At 32.2% G+C, this 26510-nt stretch overlaps 1 protein-coding gene across 4 annotated transcripts; it reads right to left on the bottom strand.

The window, feature by feature from the left end:
* Positions 1–9729: 9729 nt before the first annotated feature.
* Positions 9730–25555, bottom strand: LOC108460274 (uncharacterized). 4 transcript variants are annotated; one of them, XM_053019858.1, is made up of 15 exons: positions 25329–25555; positions 25123–25204; positions 24061–24142; positions 22834–22937; positions 18027–18153; positions 17181–17275; positions 16784–16907; positions 16035–16115; positions 15048–15146; positions 12807–12965; positions 12644–12701; positions 12482–12546; positions 11639–11683; positions 11292–11465; positions 9730–11195 (listed from the first exon to the last, which is right to left on the bottom strand). In XM_053019858.1, the coding sequence occupies exons 2-15, from the start codon at positions 25158–25160 to the stop codon at positions 10692–10694; spliced, it is 1755 nt and encodes a 584-aa protein (XP_052875818.1). In that variant the 5' UTR covers positions 25161–25204; positions 25329–25555; the 3' UTR covers positions 9730–10691. The 4 variants fall into 4 exon arrangements, with proteins under 4 accessions (XP_052875818.1, XP_052875817.1, XP_017615202.1 ...); XM_053019857.1 differs by having other exon boundaries at positions 25123–25246; positions 25329–25552; XM_017759713.2 differs by having other exon boundaries at positions 25123–25199; positions 25329–25545.
* Between the last annotated feature and the right edge of the window lie 955 nt (positions 25556–26510).

Here is a 26510-nt window from a genome sequence, read left to right as displayed (position 1 = left end):
TCTCACTTGACGAGATGTAAAAGTACAATCCAAAATGGCAGATAGTCCAAGTGCAAGCCAAGTGGCGAACAATCCAAGTACAAGCCAAGTGGCAGACAGTCCAAGTACAAGCCAAAGGGAGGATAGTCCAAGTGCAAGCTAAAATGGTGAACACTCAAATAGTGAGCTATCCTACGATAAGTCAAACTACAAGTAATACGTGCGAGCTATGATCTACAAACTGTGAGATGATGCCTTAGTGCATGCGAGCAGTAGCAAAATACATGGAAAACATGTCAAGTCCTCTTTTCTATGAAACTTAGTTGACAATAGACTGGGTTAGTAATGTTTTCATGGGGTTAGGTGTTGATTGGATTGATTAATCAGCTTATACATATGTACAAGTTATGTTTGTCATGTTTCAAGATAGGTTAGTTGGATTAGTTGAGTGTGGTAAGATGATTATCTATAAAAATCGTGTAATGCTTTGTTGAAAGTAATGAAAATATGTTTTTTTTTTTCACTCCTGGCTAGCATATTTGTGAGCAAGCTTTTAAGTTCTCTGTTCTTCTTTAGACAGAAAATGCCAACACAAATAAACACAAAAACAAGTTATCACAAAAATTTAAAAATTATTTTTTCATATTAATATAGAGAATAAAAAGTTCCATTTCATGATTAATCTAGAAAATGAAGTTTGAACAGGTAATGCCCAAGCTCGACCTGAATCACCAGGTCCGAATCTTGGATATTACATCATACTTAACAAAGTTTCAAAACATACAACACATACTTCTGATTTTAAAGCATATTTATTATGTAAAAGGTCTCATTATTAAAGAAAAGTATTTAAAAGTAAAAATAAAATTTTACGTCAGGCTTATCATAATTTAATTACAACATAAAAGTTTACTAAAGATTGACTCCAAAAGGCGTAATTCTACTATACACCACTTTTCCAGGTTGACCACTATATGCATAATAACTTAGTTCGCCCTTCTTTGGCATATTCCTGGTGTCGTCCATCCTAGAGTAATCATTCACAACAATACTTGGAACATAATCATAACATTTGTAAGTTATACAAATTTAGTGAGTTTAAGTACAAAATACCTTTAAACTTTTCTTGCTAAATTCTACATTTTGACTTTTTGGATTACCATTTCTATCTTTGGTAGATACCTTCACAGCTTTAAATCTATATATATATACTTTATACATACTTACATTGTAACAGCCCTAACCCCTCTCCATCGTCGAAATAGGATTTATACATGCTTACATTGTAACAGCCCTAACCCCTCTCCATCGTCGAAATAGGATCACGAGCATTACTAAACAATCATAACATTTAATTACATCATAACTAAAGCTACAAGTTGACTATTTACATCACATCATACAGGGAACAATACATGCTAATTTAATATTTCCATAATAATGTCTCATACAATCGAATAATGAGTCATGATATGTAATTCTAAAACTTGGTATCCCACTGTCTACACTCTTATCACTATTTATCCCCCTCTTGAAAGCGAGAAGTTGGATACATAACAATACTATTCCAAATCAGAGTAAAAAGACTCTTATAGTCCTTAATACAAGTTTACGGAGCCCTAAAAATAGCTTATTAAAAAATAGGGACTAATATGAAACAATTCTAAAAGTTTAGGGAAAATCTCAAAAATACCTAGAAACAGGGGTCACACAATCATATGGCCAGGCCGTGTGGAACGCCCTAGACCGTGTGACTTTTGAAGTTGGGACACATGGCCGTGTCCCAGCTCGTGTCTCTGCCCGTGTAACTCATTTACTTGGGACACACGGGCGTGTCCCAACCCATGTCTCTCTGCCTGTGTAACTCACTAACTTGGGTAACACGGTCGTGTGTCAGCAAATGTGGGAACTACACTTATACTATTTTACAACAGGTTTAGGACACATGCCCATGTGTGTGCCCATGTGTGTCACATGGCCGTGTGACAGACTGTGTCCCAAGCCATGTGTACCTAAATGTACCTTAAAACTCAAGTTTACCAAATTGTGTTTACTTGGACATTAAGCAACCAATTCACCAATCATTTAACCTATTCAAAACACAATTAAACATGCTTAAAACAAACCAAAAAAACTATCATAAGTGCCTAAACAATGTACCCTCATTAGTACCATATTTTATATCTTTAAAGAATTTGACGAAACATCAACCATTCATAACTTTCATTCATACCAAATTTGTCAAAATTAAACTAACATTTAGCTACTTATGCTAGCAAGCATTAAGCTAAACACATACCAAAACATTAAACTAAGCTACCATACCAAACATAGTCTCAACCACAACCATATATACAAATAACCATTATTTCACTAGAAAACCAAAATATCATCACATTATAAACAATATCAGTCAAATGACCTCATAGCTACATGCCATTACAAAATAGAACATCACCACACTTGAGTTTGGGATTCGTTGTTCAGAGTTGGGTCTATGATATGCTGAAAACATCTAACTTGTGCACGGAAAACAAAACCGTACGTTGAGTATAACTCAGTGGTATTTCTATAATTCGAACAATTTAAACTTGATATGAGTAATTAAAATGTAAGAATGCACAAGTAATGTCATGAACATATGTTTCAGTTCAATAATATAAACTTTCCTCAATCCTTATTCACATCCACTAAATTTTACATGCTCTTGTACATGACAATGGCATTTCATATAGCATTTGATAATTTCAACTCATGTAGTGGCATGATTCATCCCCTTGATCAATATATGACTTCATTTCAATATTCATATCTCATTTCATCATTTCATATTTCATTTCCCATCTCATATCCATTTCTCATCTTTTTCATCTCAATATCACATATAAGTTTTATAATTTAATTTCCCCTATTAACATGACTCGGACTCGGACGGATACACAGATCCAACCAACACACCATTTTAGCACCTAGTGCCTCATTAGACAAATTTGAAATAATAACTACGCCCAACGCTAAATAAGTTGACACTCAATGTCTCATCAGTTAAATCGAAGCAAATTGGCACCCAATGCCTCATCGACTCAAGGTCGAAGAAATCCCTAAACTTTTCCTATCCTATGGCATACCATTTATATCCGACTTAGCCCAAAGCAATTAATAGGGTTCCATTTCACTTTCCAATACATCCAATGTCCAAATCTCATATATGTACATTGTCACATATAGACATATATTCAATACAATATTCATATAAGCAACATATGTCATGATATACAAGCTTTGTCCATTCAAATCAACTATGGATTCAATTCAGCTCAAGTACAAGAGTTCTCACCTCAATACTTATCATACACAACAATTCAATATGCAACAATTTATAACTTAGTTCGGATCATAGAAACACAAACAGTTTATTCCAAGCTACTCAACGTCGACCTTGTCTTTCTTTTTCTTACCTGAGGATTCTGGGACAACATTTGCTACAGAATAAAATAATTTAGTCCCTGTTACTCAAAATTAATAATTAATTCCACAATTTAGTCCTTTTTCCACTTTTAACTTAAAAATTTATCAATTTAACCCCTAGTACTTAAACTATTCAACAATGACAACATCTAAAATCTTAAACAATACTAAAAATTATAACATGGGTCGAGTAGCTCTAGGTACTGGGATTCCAAAAATGTAAAAATTAGAAGAAAATGGACTAAATTGACTAACCAATTGAACTTGGAAAGTTAGAAAACCCTAGGTGTTGTTGGCCTCTCCTTCTGTTCTTTCTTTCTTTTCTTTCTTTTTAATTTGCATGCATTGTTTCATCTCTTTCCACTTTCTTTATTGTTTCTTTTTATTATGTTTCTTTCTTATTATTATATGTATACATTAAAGTTACTTAAAACAATATATATTTAATAACATAACATTAATTGTCTTTAACCCATGTCCATCCGCTTTAAAAGAACAAAGATATAATTGCTACTTTAGTCCTTTTAATTTATTTTAATCTATAATTATTTCAATCTATAATTCAACTTTTAACACCTACGTGATTTAATCCCTGTACCTAAACAACTCCTAATTTCACGAAAATTACTTAACCAAAAACTAATTCACTACAAAAATAACCTCGTAAATATTTAATAAAAATATTTACGGGTTCGTTTTACTGGAATGGAGTCTCGAATCTCACTTTCTGTCACCCCTAACAATCGGGTCGTTACATACATGCCATTTACCGTTCTTTACTTATTATCTTTCACTTAACTCTTTGGCTATCTCCAGATCTTACGAGACAGTACAATCTCTTCTATTATCATCAAACAACCTTTCAACATTTATTCCAGAACAGTTGTTCACCGATACTATTCTCTTTGCGAATACTACTTACATATCTTTCATTTGGCGGATACCCTTACTAAGTATGATAATCATATCATATCTTGTCTCAGATCAATGCATATTCATACCAATAAGAATTATTCTAGAAGAATTCCAACACATCCTTGTTACATAATACAAAAATAAACCAAGATGACAAACAACTCAGATTTCATAATATTTCAAAACGAGCCATGGTACCATTCAAATATGACAAATTCCAGATACTCAGGTTTCAGCACTACGTAATGTAAACTAGCTTAGATTAAAAAATGCTTATATCTTTCATGACTACGAATACACCCATATTCTTAGACTAACAGATTTATACTCTCTTTGAACACACAGATACACATTTCTTTTCAAGATACTTCCCTTAAGACTTATTTGATTACATCATGAAACTAACTCAATCAGATTAACTTCAGATGTATCATACCCTTACCATATACTCATCTATCAAAGATTTCTCATAACTTATCCAGAACTTACCACAAGGGTGAATAACCACATTCTATCACACAAATATCATTGAATACTCCAATATAATGATACAGAACTTGCCACAAAGGCTTAGAAGATCACTCCACACAAGCAAACATATAGAATCACGTGTTTACTGTCCCGTCGGACTTTCACAGAAGCTGCCATGAGTTTCTCCCTTGTGGACTTATACTTAACTTCATATCGTGATCTGTCAGTTCGATCTACAAATTACTGAAGGCATCACCATGAATATTTATACAACCATATATTGCCATGGGTCTCAACCACATGGATTTTACCCATTCTCATGTTGTGATCTATCAGTCCAGTCTTCATCTTACTGGAAGCTACACTATAAGTGTTTTCATATCATACATTGTCATGGGTCTCAACCACATGGTCTTAAACTTATTTTCATATCATGATCTGCTAGTCTGGTTAGCAATATATTTGACCTACTAGAGGCATCACAAGGGATGTTTTATCTAAAACTTACTTACCCAGATTTGTTCACACATAGTTGATCGATTTGTACATTCATTATATCAAATATTACCTGTATACATACAAGTCACTTTTTATTCATATAGTACTTCATACATAACTTCATTATACACATATAACATCTTTACTATATATACTTCACAAACTTACCCATTACCTAAGGTTTTATCATTAAATATGTGTATTTACTTGAACAATTAACATGCATTAGTCAAAATAGAGACTCACCTAATACTCACCTAAACTGTAGCTCGAAGCTCTAGACTCAGACATTCATCTCAACCCAGCAGCAACCACTGCTTAAAGAACACAAATTCACCATTGAAAACCCATTTTCATACAATTTGCTAACATCTCAATCATAGATAACCTCCATGCAAGACCTTGTATTCATACTTACTGTTCCTATAACTCTTAACATATTTACTTCTTCAAAAACCTAACATGCATAACTATAATACTTACCAGGAGGTAGAACAACCACTGATTAAATCAAGAACCTTAGTTTCCAACTTACTGGGAAAAAGATATGTAATTAATGCAAAGTAACATTATTCAAAATAATAACTAATTAACATAATTAACTCTAATATTAATTAAGTGATAATTAATATGCTTAGAATTTCAATTTTTATCATTATATATAATCGGGTCAATTTGATGAAAGTATAAAAACTAGAAACTAAAAATATCATTATACCAACTAAAAACAAGGCCACTTAGCAATCTAGTGACAAAAAAAACAATTTTGAAAACTTTAGTGACTAAATTGTAACTTTTTAGTTAAGTAACTAAAACTAAAACTTACACATAGTTTAGTGACTAATGGTGTAGTTTATCAATTTCTTTTAAAATAAAATTAACACAACTTTTATTTACATCAATATTTTTTAATCTAATAATAGTAAATTATAATTATCGCATTCCTTCTTCCCTATATTTTATACTTAATGTTCTATTCAAATAAAAATTTATCCTAAAATTAGCATAATTTTTAATTAATAAATTTAATTTAAATTCTAATTATTTTTAAATGTGTAGTTATCACAACTTCTATTAAATTATAATTATTTTTAAATGTATAATTATCACAACTTTTATTTTATTTCAACTTTTAACTAATAATTATAAATTAGATATTATAATTATTTTTAAATGTGAATTTAATAATACCATGAAAAATAAATGGTATTCTCATTAGTTTAAAAGTTTTTTTCAAACTCGTACTTTTATGTCATGTAACGACTCGGTTTTGAGTGGTGTCAGAAAAGACTATTTTGGGACATCTTTTCCGTAAATCAAACCTGTAAATATTATTATTAAATATTTACAGAGTTATTGTATTTTTGAATTGAATTTTGGATGAGAAATTTAGTCAAAATTATATTTAATTAGGGCTTAAAGACTAAATTGTAAAAGTTTACAACTATAAACTTATAATTGACCAAAGGCTTAAGGATTTATATAGCAATTAAACCAAGATCTAAAATGGAAAATTTACCATTTTAGAATTAGTGGATGGTTGGATGCTAACTTGTTAAAATAGTATTAAAATTAAAATTATATTAAATTATAAATTATAAAAGTAAACTAATATATATGAAAGCATAGAAAGAAAGAGAAATCGTTTCTCTTCTTTTCTTCAAAGGATCGAAATCTCTATTTTTGAGGAGGAAGGAATCAGTTTAGGGCTCCAAACTTTAGTCCCTCAGTTGGTGAGTTAATTTAGTCCTTTTCTTGTAATTGATATGTTTTTGAGGTCTTAAGAGCTTGATTTAGCTAGCCTGTGTACCAATTTGTAAAATTTTTAAAGTTTTAAAATATTTCCATTGATGATTTCTTGAATTTTTAGGTATTAAATTGATAGATTTTAAGCTTATAAGTGAAAAAGAACTAATTTGTAATGTTAAATTGCTAGGTTTTTAACATAGGGACTAAGGTGTATAAATTTTGAAATTGGTGTAAATTTTCTGTAATTATTGATAATATAAAGTTATATAAGGGTGTATTTGAGATCAATTTCGAAATTGAAGCTCCAATTCAAAAGTTATAACAACTTTGATTTTAGGGACTAAATTGAGTAAAATGTTATTTTTTTATAAAATGAAAATTGATTGTGAATTTGGTTGAATATTGATGGTATTATATATTTATGTTAATTCTTAGCCAACGCTAGCCCATATTCCTCGAGAGGAAAAGAAAAAGCTAAAGTCCTCGACGAATAGCTTGGAATTTCTGATTTGTATTTCTATAATTCAAACCACTTCAATTGTTGTATATCTATTCTATTTTACATGGTAAGTTTATGAGGTGGGCTAAATTGATAAATTGAGTTGACTTGATACGATTTTGATTGATAACTGAGAGGGAGGACTAAATTGAATAAAATTGAAAATATTTTAAATTGATTTAAATATAAAATTGACTTTGTATTCAAATGAATCATGCTATGATACTTATGAATTGATAATTTGGTTGATGAACTGAAAATGATAAATTGTGAAATTTGAACTATATTATGAATTGGACAAATGAATACCTACTAATTGATTAGACAAATTTAGATATACTTGGCATGTCATAGGATAGATTGAGTATGGGTTACTTTGGCTACGTGTCGAAGAATGTTGGGCACAAATTTTACTTCGGTTATACCGATGAGCGCTAGATGCAATTTATTCACTTAGGATTTTTCGATGAGACACTAGGTGCCAAAATTGGTATGTTGGTTGGATTAATGTATCTGTTCGAGTTTGAGTTAGGTCAATAGGGATTTTAAATGTAAAATTAATAATGACAAATGAAATTGATGGATAATGTGAAAAATTATGTAAATCGAATTATAAGCACGAAAGATTGGTATGAAATTGAGACAAATCGATCAGTTCGATTCGAGATATGTTGTGATAGTGTATGATACTCCTATACTAGTTAATTGAACTTGAATGGAATAATTCATATAGTGGAATGTACATTATAACATGTTGTTTGACATTGGTATTGAATGGCCTTTCTATGAAGTGTTTTTAATTGATTTAAGTTGTATTATAATGTTTGATTATAGAAAAACCACTGAGTTTATTACTCAGCGTACGTTTTGTTTTTGTGCATGGGTTAGGTTTCAAGTGAAATTTTGAACATTGACTTCAGTATCCAAATAGAATCCAGACTCAACAATGTTAGTGAATCCCCTTTTTATTTTGTTAGTTGGCATGTACCTAGTGGAGTCACCTTAATATTTTGTTATGTTTAGGATTGTTGAATTTGAAATTAGTATATGATTATAAACATGTATATACTAAGTTGGTAATTGAAGTTCGGTATAATTTGATTATATGTGCTAATGTTGATGTATAAAAATTGATAGATTAATGATATGTTAGGTATATATATATTGAGCTTGGTAGGAATTTAAGCATTGAAAAATTGCTTAGTTTGATTGAATGGTATTATTTGGTTATGGTATTATTTGGTTAATTAATAGAAATAGGGTATAAGTATGTTATTGAATGTATAACAATGTGTCTATGATCCTAGTTGCATTGGTACAAGGATAAATTGTTGATGCATAGTTAAAGATGACATGCTTTGATATTGGTTAGAATGCATATAAGGCATATAGAATGCATATAAGGCATATGAATTGGTATTTAAGATGTGAACTGGTATGGTTTAATAATGGATTGGAATGAGGTAGGTACCAAATGCAGAATTTGAAAATTGTCTATGAGTTATCGATGTTTTAGGAAGGGTATTGATACTTTAGTTTTTTTTTTTTCAAAACATCGAACTGTAAAATAGTATCGATACAAGGGTAAAGTATTGATACTTTGTAGAAGGTGCCGATACTTTAAAAAAGTTATTGATACCTTTGATTTTTGTTCAATTTTTCTAAACTTCGAAGCTCAAATTAGTATCAATACCAAGTAGGGGTATTGATTCTTGATTTGAAATTTTATAAAATATTACAATTTGACCCTTTTTCTCATTAACCTACTTGGTACCTTATCAAATGAAGAAGATAATGGAAATAAAGTAAAAGGTTTTTTTCTAGCAAGATTTAATGGAACAAGATTTACTCACTTCTCCAGTAGTATGACACCTTATTAATGCTTTTAACTCAATTTTTCATTGTTGAAAAAATTTGCACTTTAAGTCCCCTTACTTCTTAAATTTTATAATTTTGTCCTGAAATTGAATTCCATGAAATTAAAACATATTATAAGTCATCCTTATGTCCTTGGCTCTTATTTTCTCAACTTGATCAAATTACATTGTAGCCCTCTAATTTTTCAAAATTTATAATTTGGTCCCTTTGTACCAAAATCTCATATTTTCACAATCATTCTCTCAAATTTCCTCTTCTAAAAATCAAAGCGATTCTTTAAGACTTCATTTATAGAACTTGTTTTCAAATTCTCTTCAAAATTTCATTGTATTGAGTCTTAGAGCAGTACCATTTACTGTACCAAAAATTTGGAGTGTTACACAAGTGATTGAAATGTCGAGGTTCCAAATGAGGAAAATAAACCAGGTTAACAAAGAGAGACCAAGGTTGCCGTACGGACAAAAAGCATGTGTCTTCGAAATGTTTGGACCGCTTCAAGGTTCCCAGGATCCCTAAAGTATTGACTATTGCATCGAGGGGTCAGTGCCCTAGGCACGAAAGGCGCCTATTGCATGACAACTCGGTTGGCTTCCAGAGTTGACAAACTCTTCGGCCTCTTCTATGGATGAGAAGCTTCGGGGTATATCTTGGAAAGTTACTTCCTAAGCTTGGCAGGGAGAAACCTTCGATGGAGAGTTGATTCCCAAACTTTCCACCATTTCATATGCTCAAAAGTAAGCTGTCATGTTGCTTAATTATTTCCTACCAAATCGCTGTCGTTTCAACATTGTAAAAGTCCAGCCTACCTTGCCTGTGAAAACGAAAATGAGCCACTCACCTGACAAGACAAGATTTCAGTCCCTAATAATTTTATCCCGTTCTCAATTATCAAACATATATAAATGAAAAGGAAGATGGCAAAAGCAAATATCATCAACCATATAACATTCAGAGCAAATCAAAGAATTTTTGGTAATGGGTATTGCCATACAATCCCTTAATTGTGCCTAAAAATTAATAGTAAAAAAAAAAAACATTACATCTTTTTCCACCAAAAATTAAAAACAATAGACAATGAAAGCCAATGACACTATAACCAAATTTCTTAGCACATCACAAGTCATTCTCCCCCCCCCCCCCCTTTTTTTGTAACATTTTACAAAGCTACGGATCCTATACTTAGTTACAAAAATAATACAACCCCCAGGCAACTCAAACAAGCTCATCTTACCATTCATCGACTGTTTCGAAAGAAGTTGAGATCCCAGCGACGCATCAAACCATCCATGATGTTATTAGAGGGGTTCCTTACAACTGTTACAGTGGCTTTTGTGCTACCTGACATGTCAGCATCAGATGAACTTTGGGTACTTGCTGATGAATCAGTTCGAGCACAGGATGTGCTCACTGTTTCCTCGGTTGACGGAGGTCTATCAAATGCACGTCCCAAAGATGACACGCTAGTATCAGGGGATGCATGCTCCAGGCCAACATTGGAGCCATTGATTACTAAGGTGGATTGTGTCTCAAAAGGTACCTGATCATGTACCACTTGAGTGGAAGTGGATTCTAGAGGCAAGGAACTGGACTTTTCCGTGGTGGAACAAGTATCCCTGCCATTTATTTCATCTTTCTTTGCAGACTCTGAAGAATCAGCACAAGCCTTGGCTTGCTCTTCTGTCTGAGGTTGTCGCATATCTAAGTCCTTTAAGGACTCAATTATGGCTTCCATAAACATCTGAACCCATCAATAAAAAACTGATGAAGGGTTATACGTTGATTAAATAGCCATGAATTGTTTTGGACATAATGAAAGATGAGAGTTTTAACTCACCCTCTCTTCTTCCTCCACATTACATGGGAAGCCTGTCAAGTCATCCAGTTGATATTCTACGTACTGATCATCATCCATTGTTGTTGCCACATGTGGGTCAAAGGGATGACCATTGGATAATTCGAAACTTATCATATTGGATGATGATGAACCATTATCAACGGTATCTTTATCCTGCAGTAAATACGATTTGTCAGTGACACCTTTATCTTCCTCCCTCCCACATCATATGACAATATGATTACAATTCTAGTGACACCGCCAACAAGTCTTTAGTGCAGCATCCATTTATAGAACTTTTTCCTTTGCATTGCCCAAAGTTGGAAAATACAGGGACGGGGGAATACCTGACATCCAGGGAGATGTTCTTCAGATGGTATATCAGAAGGAACCTGGGCATAATCAAAGCCACAAATATTAGGCACAAGTAAAAAAAAAAAAAAGTTTCATCTCTTCCAAAGTTAAGATGATAAACCATAAACAATGATAAAGCATAGAACTGTTTACAATGATTTCAAATTCATGACATTGTTTTTCCTTCATATTCTTCTTAAGTTTAGAAGTCTGTTTCAAATGAAAAACAAAATATTAGGCTCTGTTTAGTTTCAAGAAATAAAAGCCATTTTCCTTTTCGTTTTTTTTTTAAATAAAAAGATAGAGAAAAACATGTTTGGTTGAAAATTTTAAAAGAAAATTTAAGAAATGAAATGAAGATAAATGAAATTAGAAATCAATAAAAGGTTATTTCAAATTTTCTCTGGAAAAATTGAAAACAAGAGTTTTAACATTAAATAAACTGATCCTGACTCAAACCCATTTAAACACAAAATTCAAATCTATTACCCTGATTAAAATCTATACAAATTTAGGAATTTTTCTTTTCTTTAATTTCTCATGTTTTTATCATAGAAAATAGGTACCAAACATATTTTTAATGTTTTCACTATTGAAAACAAAAATTTATTTCTATTTGCCAAATGTATTTTTCCATTTTTAAAAAGTAAACTGAATTATTTTTTGAAAATAAAAAAAAATTCAGAAACCAAATGGAGCCTTATTCATCCATGCATGTATCCAGATTTTCATTAAATTGCATTACCACTTGAAATGCAGTAAATTTGAAGATGAATGAAGAAAATATTTACAGCCCATTCTTGAGAAACGACAATAAATAAAGAAACTAAACTGACCTCTGTTCGACTCATAGGTCTTTTGGAACGAACTTGGTTAATGGCATCTGATGTGCTGCTAGTTGCTGGAAACCAGTAAGAGAACCAACGCAATACAATATCATTAACAGGAGTAGCAAAACTTGGCATTTAAGGGAGAAACACAAGGTACACTGGTAATACCTTTAGATGCAGTTGATGAATCTGGGAAAAAGCCTACTTCAGGGATGGCCCGAGTACCCTGAATGTAAATTAGTTAGCAAAAGATTGTCAGATATGACATCAGGGACTTCTAATAAAAATTACGACCACCTTATCCTCATCTTAATTTTAGAGTTCAGCTTACCTTACCAAAATAATCATGTATTGAATCATAAAGTGTTGCCCCCACCTCATCCTCGGGAGGTTGCAGGACATTGTGAAAAAAGATATTTATGGAATCAAAGTAAAACTGAGGACGAGGAGAGTTGTGGTCTCCCTCAAATTTGATAATATTCTTATCACCCTGCAAAAGTAGTGAATCAATGCACAAAGCATTGCATGAAATACAAGATTAGCTCAAAAACTAAGAAATCAAACAACATTCAATTTATAACTTATACTTTATGAATGTAGATAGATGATAGAAAACCATGTTCAATCACACACATTGATTGGATGTATAAAAGCTAATGAAAAATGGAATCCACAATTTATGGTACCAAACTCTCCTATAAACCGCATTCTTCTTTCTAGGCCAAAACAACTCCATACTTTTTTCCCAAAGTACAGGCCATAAAGAAAATACAGGTCTAGCAAGTAGTTGAGAAGAGCCATCAACTGGATTATCTTCAATCGTCTTGAAAGGTTAATTGAAAGGGAGAGGAATCACGTATCTTTATACAAACATGATTATCATCTTTTTCCAATTTGCAGTTCTATACATGTATAAACAACAAGCTTTAATCCCATATAATACATAGGTATTGGTTTTATTTTTAGATTATTAACTTGTTTATAAATATTTATGATAGTTTGAGCCTGAGAATATTAAATACAATTGATCTACTCCTGAAAAAATATTTTTAATATTAAGTAAATAAATATTTTGATTTTTATACTAATAAAATTAATCATTATTTCAAGTATCATTTATGAGGTAATTTAGTTAGTAAATTATTTAATGGCCTTTATTCAATATTTTAGTAAGCTTACCATCCAAAATTTCATTGATTTAATAATGAACATTAATCTCCAAATAACTATAATGAAAAGTTTGTTACTCAAATAACTGATAAAATAATTGTTTTAATTAATCTAGTAATCTGTTTTTATCAAAAAAATGTATTAGTTATTAGAAAATAAATTTAACATATATACCTCTTAAAGACAAAGTTACAAAATAAAAATAATAACTAACAATTGTTTATTGGCTTAAAGCCTTACTACAATATTTTGATGATAGAAATATATATATATGGTAAATGACATAATTTAGGCATTATCTTTTACTAAAAGAAACTACTTAAATTATCAGATTTGATATTTGAATTTGAAATTTAAAATGCGTATGTAGCAATTTGCCAAAGTGTCTGATTGTTACCATAGGTTCTATGTAGTCAATGTAAGCATACCTTATATGATATGGTTGAAAATTCCTAATATATAAAAAAATATTTATGAATTAAAGGAAATAAAGGATATGTGCACATTTTAAAAATAAATTTAATGGCTAAAAATAATAATATATGATCTACCATTCTATTTGGATTTGAGAATTTGAATTCAAAATATAAATATTTTCCTTTATCCTACATGACATGAAGAGAAATTGTCCACAAAGACATCATGTCAACACACCTTATCTGGTAGTTCATACCTTGTGATAATATATATATATGTGTGTGTGTGTGTGTGTATCTACGCTATTATTGACTCTCACTGAATTTGATGTCACTTGACTCAATGACATCAACTTAGTAGTAAAAGTACATAAAAAACCAAGCTGCATAATAAATACTAGAAACCTATGCGTGTGGAAACCACATATTTAGAATACAAATGTGCGTATAATAATAAATTATGCATATCAAAATAAAATGTATGAAAAACATCAAAATAAAGCTTCGGTTGAGTGGTACAATTCAATTGGTGCGGGTTCAAATCTCATCATTAACATATTTTAATTGGTTTTTGTTAAAATAAAAAGACTAAAATACCCTCGATTAATATAACTCATTTTAATTAAAGAAGGATATTATTGTAATTTCTCTAAATGAGTTGGTGCCCTGTTGACTCGTGACCCCAACGCAACCAGGGACTTTATTAATAATATAGATATATTATTAAAGTTAAATTGATAATTTAATTTATCATTTTATGTAAAATTATTTTTCTTATTTACCCACTCTCCTATTTTACCCCCATTTTCACTCCCTTTATATTGAGTTGTTTCACCTTTTCATTATTTTTACTTTTTTTCCTATTAAAAATATCTTATTTTCTTTCCCATTATTCTTTATTTCTATTTTAAATATTTGCAGTAACTATTCATAAAAAATATGAATTCGTTATCAAATTCTATCAATAAAAAGAATACACAACTTACCATATAAGCCTCAAATATTCGATCTGAATGATGAGGGCGTATAAAATCATCACCAATAGCGTGCCCAAACAGTGCTGGAACAAAGCAAGATTTCGCCACCTAAATTAAAGTGAAGTGAATTTAACTTTATGCAAACATAATAATACATTAAAAAAAAAAGCATTGACAAGTGAAATCATTCAATCTTCAATAAATAAGCAGAGAGAGTAACAAACAATCAATTTATCTTTCAGGTTCTCTTACAAGTTAGTAGAACAAAGTAAAAAGGTAATAGGCCAAAATGTTATTTAGATCAACTTTAACATAAAAGAAACATGTTAAGCAATAAAGTAAAAAGGTACTAGGCCAAAATGTTATTTAGATAAACTTTAACATAAAAGAAACATGTTAAGCAAAACATTAAGGCTTTACATGGTAGAATGGAAAACTGGAAGGATTGCAAGAGATAGTGGAAATGTTGGAAGGAAAACAGAAATGTGCAACAAATGAACTAGGAGAGACGGTCAGTTTCTAAAACTTTTTATTTCCTTGGGGGGTTGGGGGGTATCAGTTTCTATCCTTATTGAAACTACTCAAGTCAAATTGAAAATAACAGAGGCAAGAAAGTAAGGTCAGAAATTTACAAGACTATCCATCTATTTCTTATTAAATTTTATCTTTTTATCTCCACTTGCAAAGGATATAATTGTAAAAAAAATGTAACTTTTATTTTCCTTTTTCCAGTCCTCAGCTCTACTAAGAAATGAATGGAAAGAATCATTTTCTTCATCCAGTTGCCTATTTTTCCTAAAGTAGACTAATGGAAAGAAAAAACATGATTTCCATCCCTCTACTTTTCTCTTCTTCCAACTTTGCATCTTTCCTTTTTTCATTATCCTTGACAAAAGAAATCAATTCAAAAAAATCAGAAAAAACTCAGACCATGGGAAACCAGAAACATGAGTTACATGATCAATGCGAAAAAGTAAATTATCTCCAGACTAGAACCTTGATGGTGTTCAGGTCTGTTATGTCAAACTTTGCCTTTTTCTGGATAGATTTTCGCATGAACTGGATTGCAAACTTAACCTGGAGCAAGCAAATATAGAAATAGGGTCATAGGACAACATAAGCACTTATCTCAAGGTTCTTATATTGTAATAAAAAAATATTTGAACACTTCAATAAGCAGTTAGACAGGATAAATTGGGCACAGATAACAACAATAGAACAAAAAGACAAAGGCTGATAACTCAACTTCAACAGCAACATAACTTATCAACAACAACATATTTTACTTGCAGAGTATGATGTATGTCAATTTTATATCACTGCTCTTAAAATTTTTCATTTTGTCCGTAGTTGTACTTGACTGTTAATTAGAAAGAACATGGGATAGACTGACAAGACAGCAATAAAATGTATACAAATGCATCTAATAAACTTGCAAAACAGAACTTGCCCCTCAGTCAATTGATTAACCAATCAGAGGGAAGAAAACATGCTAATTATTGGATGCAGTAGTTAGAATGTGTACATGAAGAACTAAAATCCCAACACTACAGTTTTTCTTATTTCTGTTATTTTGGATATAACACCACCATTCCTTACAATAGTTGCCAGCACTAAATTTCCCACACAATCTTTATGACCAAAAATATAAGCTAGACTGGTGGTTAGTTCATTACCCACATAGACAAAAAGAGCTAAAATCAACAAAATATATAATAATAAATTAATACAAAGCATATACTTACAGTGAACTTGGGCAAACGGAATTTATAAGTATCTACTAGTTCCAGCATCAGCTCGACCAAGTCAGAAAAAGGACTGTCAAGAACAATTCCCGCAATTGAAGGATCCTCAGCTCCATACATTAGGCTGTGAACAATCATTTACATCCTTGATGTCACATAAACATGCAGAAACACATCCGCTATAATAGGTTCACATGAATTTATACAAGCAGATGAGGAAAGACATCAAACTTAAACAATTGTTCTTAATACATAATTGAGAAGTTGAGGCAGGAAATCATTAAATAAAACTCCAGAAATTCATTAAAGTTGGTGAGATGGAAATTATGAGATGTGCTTTCACGCTCAAATCTTTAGAACAGCAAGTTGAAAAGAAAATGGCGAGGGCTTTAGAAACCTGGTAACAGCACCCATTGAGCGGCCCCATAAGCCAATCAAAGAGACATTTCCATCTGCCCGCAGATAATCAACTACAGCTTTCAGATCATCCTTCTGAAAAAATGGAAAAGAAAATCAGGCAGAAGTTTATGACATGCAAGCTAGTCATCGGAAAAAGTATCCAACCATCATCCATATGTTGCATACTTTTCACCCACTTTCCACTGCCTTCAATATCCTTGTTTAAGATGAATTTTACATTTTTTTCACTTGGTAATATAAATTGAACTCATCTTTCTTCTCTGTATAAATTCACAGATATCAATGTGGTGTTTCAAAATTAGTGAACAATATTTCACTTTATTGTTTAGAAATATATGGGTTTGTTATTTTAAGAACTTCCAAATGTGAATTAATAAGAAGAATTCACTTTATACCAAGGAGAAGTATCAAAGTAAGAAGAGAAGGACTATTTTAGGCTTTTTAATTTATTTAACTTACAAGATTGCATTTCAAACGTCATAATTTATTCAACCAGTGGTCAACACTAACAAGCTTAATCAAGGTTCAATCCATATGCCTAAAAATCCAGGTATTCACCCCAAAACAAGTTTACCAAGAAAAAGCTAACAGTCGCTATTCAGCACATATAAAGTAAGAATACCCCAAATAACCCAAGACAAACAACAATTAATATAGCCAATTTGCAGAGATGCACATTATTACAAGTTCACGACAATTAAAGGTTGCATGCTTTACCAAAAAATATTAATCTAATACAAGAAAAGGTATTTTCCTGCACCCATAAGAAAAGTGACAATAAAAAGTTCTAGATTTTTGTTCAAGTAGTTAGTTAGCCACTCACTTCATTCCAACCCAAGGTGACATGCTCTCCTCCAGATAACCCAGATCCTGAAAAATCAAGAGTGAAAACGGTAATATTTGAAGGCAGCAAAATAATAGCAGCTTCACTGGCATCAGCCCTGCAGCCACTGCACAAAATCAAGATGTGCTAGCAGTCAGAAATGATGTCTACAACACACTAAGTAATTTTAATAATAAACTAAAAAGAGTCAAGTAAAAATGTACAACATTTTAGTTGGTTGGCAGCCAGCATTGAAGATGTAACAATAGGATACACACATATATTAGATCTGAAAGTAAGAAACAATTGGATATAACAGAAACTAGATATCAAAGCCTAACACTAGCCAACTGCAATATAGAATACTAAAGCAATTGACATCTGAAACAAACACAACCCACTTCCAATAAATTTTTTTTTTTCATTATCTTTTATTTTTCTCATTTATGTCATTCCAACACTTCTTCCTAATAAATGTTCAAGAAAAGGAAATTCTTAATGTCATTCAGCAATTTGTCAGCAAGACTGATGCTCTAATATTGCCTTGCATACGAACTATTTAATTAACATTAGAAAGAAAATAAGAAACCAACTAATCCAAATATAAGTTTACTAGCAGATACAAGTAATTTGATTCAAATGTCGATATCCCAATTACAATAACCTTCATTCAAGTGTATTAACTCCTTTATTTTTCCTGCCAATCCTGAAGTATTTGGTGCCTAGATTACAGAAAAGTGACAAATGCGAGTATGTAAAAGCTAAGCTGTATGAAGTAAATTGAAAATAAAAGAACCAACCCTCTATTTTGCTAGAGGTGGTTTAAGTGATAATGAAATTGAACAAGTTTTAGGAAGAAGAATGATTCTCTCTTATTACTTCTAATCTGAATACAGCCTTTTAAAGAATAGCAGGAAAAATAAAAAAGGAAATAAACTCTAGAAATTAGCCTATCCCTAAAAATTAGTAATTTGATTATGGCTAATAGTACAAGGAAATTCCTAGCACTAAGGTAGAAAGCTTAATTTAAGGAATTCCAACACTCCCCCTCAAGCTGGAGTGTAGATGTGAATCAAACCCAGCTTGCCCACAATTTCTTCGAACATTTTTCTTGAAATGCAACCCCTTACCAGGAGTCCCTTTTAAGTATCTCAATATCCTGTAGGCAGCTTCCAAATGTTTCTCCCGTTGATATCTCCCCCTGTCTACTTCTTCTCCATCCTTGTCAGTTCCTAATTTAAGGTTGGGTTCCATAGGAGTCTTGTCTATGTTCTTTGGAGTTTCTACAGAGTCAACATTATAAACAAAGAAATTGTAGGATTTAGATAAGTTTCCATAGGATACAAACCGAGAAATGGGATGTTGAGTGCAGCTCCTAGTGCCCTTTCTTACTGCAATTGGAAGATGGATGGAAGATGAAGGAGGTGAAACTTCTTCCTCAGGACAGTCCTCGGGTAAAGATGGCATAAGCACTGCTGTTTCGGTCTCAGGCAGCTGATGTCTCCGAGAGTATACACGAAGTCCCTGAGTTTTTCCTTGTTGTTTTTCCGAATGAGTGGGCTGTTTTTCTTCATTAGTATGATTAATCACCCTTGTTTCTTGTTGCTGAACAGTGGAGATAGGAAAAACAGGTTCCAAAACAGGAACAACAGTGGCTGTAGGATTTTCAGCAGGTTTTGTAGTTGTGATAGGGCTGACAGGTTCCAAAACAGGAATAACAGTGGCTGTAGGATTTTCAGCAGGTTTTGTAGTGGTGGTAGGGCTGATAGAGTCTTGAGATATAATGAGAATATTGCTCAAGGTCTAATCTTCACTAAGTATCTCCCCCTGAAGATGAGAGGCTGAAAAATATGGCTCGTTTTCGAAGAAAGTAACATCAAGGGACACAAACATCCAGTGTAAGGTTGGAGAGTAGCACTTGTACCCTTTTTGTGCAGGTGAGTAACCAATAAAGACACAAGTGTGAGCTCTAGGATCAAGTTTACATCGGTTAGGTTGATGGTTGTGGACAAATGCTTTGCAACCAAATGTTTTCGTTGGGAGATTAGGAACACGAAACAAGGGAAATTTTTTTTGAAAAGTATGTAAAGGTGTTTGAAAGTTTAATACCTTTGATGGGAGTCGGTTTATAAGATAACAAGCAGTGAGGACAGCTTCTCCCCATAAATACTTTGGTACACCCATAGTAAACATAAGGGCACGAGCCACGGCTACAAGGTGTCTGTTTTTCCTCTCGGAAACCCCGTTTTGTTGAGGGGTGTCAAGACAAGAACTTTGATGTATGATTCCTTGCTCAGAAAGATAAGGACTTAGGATAGAATTAAAGTACTCTCTCCCATTATCAATTCTAAGGGTGTGAATATTTGAATTGAACTGAGTTCGAATCATTGAATGAAAATTTTTGAAGACTCTAGAGACTTCGGATTTTTCTTTAAGGAGATAGACCCAACAAACTCTAGTGTGGTCATCAATGAAAGTTATGAATCACCTAGCCCCTGTGATGTTTTTTACTCAACTGGCTCCCCATAGATCGCTGTGGATTAAAGAGAAAGGTTGAGATTGAACATAAGGTCTCAAAGGATAAGGGACACAAGTGTGTTTAAACAGTTGGCAAACTTCACAGTTCAATGAACTAATTTTCTTATTTAGAAATAGTAGAGGAAACAGTTTCTTCAAGTACATGAAATTCGGGTGTCCTAGTCTACAATGCCATAGCATGATAGAATCGTCTTTTGATGTAGATAAGGCCATCCTTCTTTTGAACTGTTTTTGTTCCAAACATATAAGCCATCATTAACTTTAGCAAGGCCAATCATCTTCTCCGATTCTGCTCTCGAACCACACAACCGGAAGCGAAAATTCAGCAAGTACTTTTTCATCCTTGGTAAGCTTGCTAATTGAGAGTAAATTACAGGAAAGATTTGGAACATGTAAAACTTTATCAAGGAAAAATTTTCAATAAGTCTCACTATCCCCATTCCACCCACCGCATGAGTAAGATCCATCAGCTATGCGAATCCGAGAGTGATCATGACAAGGTAAATAGGTGTGAAACAAACTTAGATTACTCGTCATGTGGTCGGATGCACCCAGTCTAGTATCCGTGAAGTTATGATAGGTTCGTGTGTAGTATTTAAAGCAAGACCTTGAATAGCTAGTGACCCACCGTCGTAGGAGTCCCGAGTAGTTTATGAAGAGCCTCAAGTTGAGTTTTGGTTAGCCTAACATTCGAGCATCTTCTTCGGTAGTAGATATCATTGCTGCCTTGTTTTCTTTCTGTTTTTTCCTTCAGATAGCCATGGAGTTTGAGGCATTTCTCCTTGGTATGCCCAACCCGATTACAAGGCTACACCATGGCCTTTTGAACCGTAATCAATTCCATCTTTGAACCTTTGAGATTGAGGCCTCTTGAAATAAGAGCGAGTTCTCAAAAGGATGATGACCACTACGGTCAATGGTTTTAATTCTCTTGCGTCTCCCAACATAATAAGACGCCGCTTTCTTCCCTCCTTACTTCAAAGAAATGCTTCTCCTATGGTTGGCGGTGTGGTTCGCTTAGTATTCGCCCCTGGACCTCATCAAGATCACGATTTAGTCCTCGCTAGGAACTTATAGAGACGTTCTTTGTTAAGATGATCCATGAACTTGGTGTGTTCCAAGCCCTCGCCCCAATCAACTTCATAATACATGTCTAACTCCCGCCATAAGATCTTTAGGTTGTTGTAATATTGAGTGACTTCAAGTGTTCCTTGTCGAATATCTTTCAACTTTAATTTGAACTCGAATACTTGGGAAGTATTTCCAAGATCCGAGTAATTCTCCTTAATTGCATCCCATATTTCTTTGGCGCTTTGAAAAAGATACGTTCGCTTATATGACCTTCCATCGAATTTATAAGCCAAGCCATAACCATTGAGTTGTTAAGCTCCCAAGTTGCATAACCGAGTCTGTTGATGCTGGTCGAGGAATTTGTCCATTAATGTATCCAATTTTTCCTCGCCACGAAGAACCATAAGGATGATTGTGACCATTGCAGAAATTTTTTCCATCTAATCGATGATTTGTGATTATAAGAGAAGAGTTAAGGTCACCTTGTGGGATTCCTTGACTGTGATTTTGAGTTATTTGTGAGATCTCGGTCTCGGAGGAATTTTCGTGTCACCCATGGGAGTAGGGTTTCTAACAGAGAAAAAGAACAAGAGAAGAGAAGAAAGAGCAGGATCAAATGGATTCTCGATGCTCTTGATACCATGAACAAGTTTTAGGAAGAAGAATGATTCTCTCTTATTACTTCTAATCTGAATACAGCCTTTTAAAGAATAGCAGGAAAAATAAAAAAGGAAATAATCTCTAGAAATTAGCCTATCCCTAAAAATTAGTAATTTGATTATGGCTAATAGTACAAGGAAATTCCTAGCACTAATGTAGAAAATCTGCTTAATTTAAGGAATTCCAACAGAAATGATAGCAACAGAAACTATAGCTAGAAAAATCAATAGTCTAACAGTTATTGCATATATAACTTACCAAATTTCATTATCACTGGTACAAGTACACCATATAAGCAAACGAAAAAAGAAAGTAAATAAAAAGCAGGGTATTTATCCAGATATATCTATACCAAGAAAAACCAATGCTATTTATTAGAAGGTTGGAGTTGATAGATACAAGCAAGATGGACGAAAAGGCCCTTTCCTGTGCGAATGCAAAATCTTAAGTTCCTTAATTTTTTAAAAAAAAAAAAATTCAAATCTTAAGCTCCTTTTCTTTTAATTTTCCATGGGGACCAATAAAACGTCTATGTCACCTGTTTCCATGGCAGTAAATCACACAGGGCAGAGGTTTCCCTTCAGGACTAACCAGCGGTACATAATGACTACACTGTAGAACCTCTCCTCTGCCATTTTTAACCTGCAAAATGGCCAAAACACAAGACTTATGATGCAGAGCAACTTAAACTCATGCTAATTATAAGAAATCATAAATAAATAAATAATTTTCTGCTCAGGTACGTACAAAATGATTGTCTACTAACCCCTCACTTCGCAACTAAAAAAATGAAAACACACAAATAGGACAAGATTTTTATTTACAATAACTCTTCATGATCTAATTACACGTCCAAAAATATTGTCACATAAAAATTAGATTAGGAAATCAACAGTTTAAACAGTTTTACTCCTATGGTTATTGATTTATCCATGTACCCAAGCTTTACATCTTATCTAGAGTTGACCAAAACGGCTGTTTACTTTGTGCTTGAAGACCTTAAGCCTTTCAAACCATCCTACACATACCCCCATAAGCAATTTCGTCCGAGTATGTTGATGCCCAGAGATTCCTTTCTAAACTAACAAGATCTCAACTTCAATATTAGTGCAAGTCAATCAAATCTTCATTTAGGGTTACATCTTATAAAGAAAGTATTAATCTTGTTAGAACACACCTCAGACCAGCCCACCAGATAAAAAGATAACAGAAATGTAGTTTCAGAACTGATTTTGCAATTGAAACAGCATCTCTGAGACAAAAACCTAGGCTTACAAGTAAAAAGAATTTGATTTTAGCCTATCTTGTACCAACATGCAGAAGAATGGCCGGCAATTCAAATTTCTATGAGCCTCAATCTTCAATAATGTGTCATAAAGCACATGCCAGCACCACAACGGTTGCCAAGTGCCAATAAGGAAAAGATTCAAAATTACGAATCAAGTCAAAGAAAAGTATAAAACAAATGACCTTTCTCTGTAATGTTTCCTGCCAAAGGAAAAGAAAAGTAAAGAGGTACAATTGCTAGGGGCACCTAACTAACTGGTTTTAGTTTACCAGTAATATGAATGTGTTGATGACAAGACAATGCAGTCATATCTATTGTACTACTACATTTTTTTTAAAGAAAGTTATTTAATTGAGGGATCAGGGAAATGAACAGATTAACATCATAAATAGGTTTGGGAAAAACCAATAAAGTTACGAATTTTAGGAAACTAAATAAATCTAAAATTTTTCATGCGTATATAACTTTAAACTGTACCTCTATATCCTTTCTCTGATACCATTTCCCTTTCAACATGAACTCTTCATCCAAAAGATCACTTTCTGGATTGTATTCAGCTCTGCCACCAAACAATAATACCCATTAGAAATTGGGTACAATAATATTCAGTCTTAAATTAATGATGTCTCAAACGTGTTCATGAAAACAGATTTTGACTATCTTTTGATTCACTTATCTTTCTTGTTTAATATCTCATGAAAGGATCTCAGTGCCCTTTCCATAAATCTGCTGATTATATACCATCTTATCTCCAGCGTAGAACAGCGTTACAACAATATGCTTAAAGCCAGATGACTTATGTTTCTAAATTTCTGGCTATAGTTTTACATTCATGAAGATATAACCTTACCAATAATAGTCAAAATTCCACAGCTAAGCTGAACAAACTATAACTTACAGTATTTATTATTATTATTAATCCAAACATAAGTTTAACAGAAAACAATAACAAAATCACCCAAAGACTCGCATGCCAGAACCCATGAAAGGTTTGAGATTCAAAAACCCACAACTCCCATAACAAGAGAAAAATATATATATTTATATATGCACAAGAAAAGAAAATTATACAAAATTAATAAAATTAACCAAATCAAGAGCCAAAAGAAAGCCATCACAAATAATCAGACATGCTCTGAAATTATGGAAAGATTATAGGGAACCACGAAGAAACGTAAATTATAAAATTCCAACGGTAAGAGCCCTATAATAACAATAATAATCACCCAGGTATGCTTGCTTAGAAACTGATCAAAATGAATAAAAAAATAAAAACTTCAAATCTGATGCTATATAAAAGGGGTGCAAGTAAAAAGCAACGGTTTTCTTTTCTCTTAAATTTTAAATCCCAATTTTTCCTTTCTCTTAACTTTCCTCGTCAACCAAATGGAACAGATCATAAAAAATAAAAAAATTTAAATTTTATTAAAAAAAAGGGAACAAGATCGTAAAAGAATATTTTTAAAAAAATTAAATTCAACAAAAAGGGAAACAAGGCAATTTTTTTCCAAAAAAAGTAAAAAACGGAAAGATTACTACCTGGGAGGGCGTATTATGAAGTTAACAAGCTGCTCCATAGATTTCCAAAAATGATAACTAAAGTGATCCGGGCTGTGCTGTTCTTGTTGAGTTAATGATGTTTCCAAAACCCAACAACAAAAACCTAGAGTTTGTGAGAAGAAATTCTATTATACTATTATGATAAATAAAAGAAAAAGACAACAGCGCATCAAAGAAAAAAGAACCTTGCGATGAGTAAAGAAAAAGGGTTTTCTTTGAAGAAGAAGAAGAACAACTTTGTCAAATGTTGTTGTTGCTGTTGATGTTTCCCGAGTTTCTTTCTTTCCTCCCTTCAAAAACGAAATGTTTTCTTTTAAATAATAATTTTTTGGTTTTCTTTGCCATGCCAGCCCAGCCAAGTGTCTTAATCTTTGCCTCTCTGGCTGTTTGCACGTGCTCAAGAAGTTGGTACGTGTTTGAGAATGAGTTGGGACTGAAATTAATTGGGTTAGAGGTCTTGATAAGTGGAGCCCAACCGATTTTCTTGTTACACTTTTACTCGGGTTGGGTTGGGTTTTTAGATTTTTTTTCTATCGTTTATTATAATTTGGTTATCGGCCTAATTTTTTTATTTTTGTATTTTTAGATTTATTTGGAAAAAATTTATTTTATGATTTTTGTTATTACTCGGCAAAATTTCAAATATTTTTTATAAATATTTATAAAATTAATAATTTTAAAGTAAATAAAATAATCAATACCTTTTATTTATGATTTTTTTAAAAAGTACTTTTATAGAATTTTTAAGTTACTCTCACTATTTTAAATTAACATATTTGTTTTTTATCATAAAAATTAAAATTAATTATAAATTAAATAAAAATAGAATACAATTTAGTTTCGAGTAGCCATAGTTTTTAAACTTGCATTCTATAGATCATCCAAATACTTTGGTTTGAGTCAGTTTTTAGTTTTTCTTGATTAGCTTTACTTCTACTCATAAACTCTCAAACCCTTAAATCGAAAGAAATATATGCTTAAACACGTTTAAATCTAAGATTAAGTATTGCAATAGCAACGATGCCAACTGAACTAAAAATCGATGAGCCGAATTGATTTTCAAATTCGTTGTTTAAGGTTTTTGTCATAATTATTTTAGTTTACCAAACTCCAATCAAATACTTTTACCATTCAAAAAAGGCTTAAATAAAAAATTGACCACCAAATTATAGTCTTTTTCCTACTTAGTTACTTTTTTTTTACCTAAAGTGATACTTAAACTTTGATTATATAACGACTTTTAATCCAAACCGTTCCGCCATTTAAAAAAAAAGTTAGATCTAATTAAAATGTGAAATGTATCATTTTTAATTAAATAAAAAGTTTTAAATTAAAATTTTAATTAAATATTATATTTTTTTTTCTCT

The sequence above is a fragment of the Gossypium arboreum genome, chromosome 10 (assembly GCF_025698485.1).
Source record: "Gossypium arboreum isolate Shixiya-1 chromosome 10, ASM2569848v2, whole genome shotgun sequence".
Taxonomy (NCBI): Eukaryota; Viridiplantae; Streptophyta; class Magnoliopsida; order Malvales; family Malvaceae; genus Gossypium; species Gossypium arboreum.
Note: the sequence above shows the minus strand (reverse complement) of the source record. Positions and strands in the feature narration are given on the sequence as shown.

Bases quoted from the DNA above. Each gene is read 5' to 3' on its own strand.
- LOC108460274 (XM_053019858.1), bottom strand. From the start codon at position 25,160: ATGGAGCAGCTTGTTAACTTCATAATACGCCCTCCCAG. The intron at 22,938-24,060 runs GTACAGTTTAAA...GCCATTTTGCAG, and splicing joins ATCAGAGAAAGGATATAGAG to GTTAAAAATGGCAGAGGAGA. The intron at 16,908-17,180 runs GTTTCTAAAGCC...GATTGTTCACAG, and splicing joins TCAATGGGTGCTGTTACCAG to CCTAATGTATGGAGCTGAGG.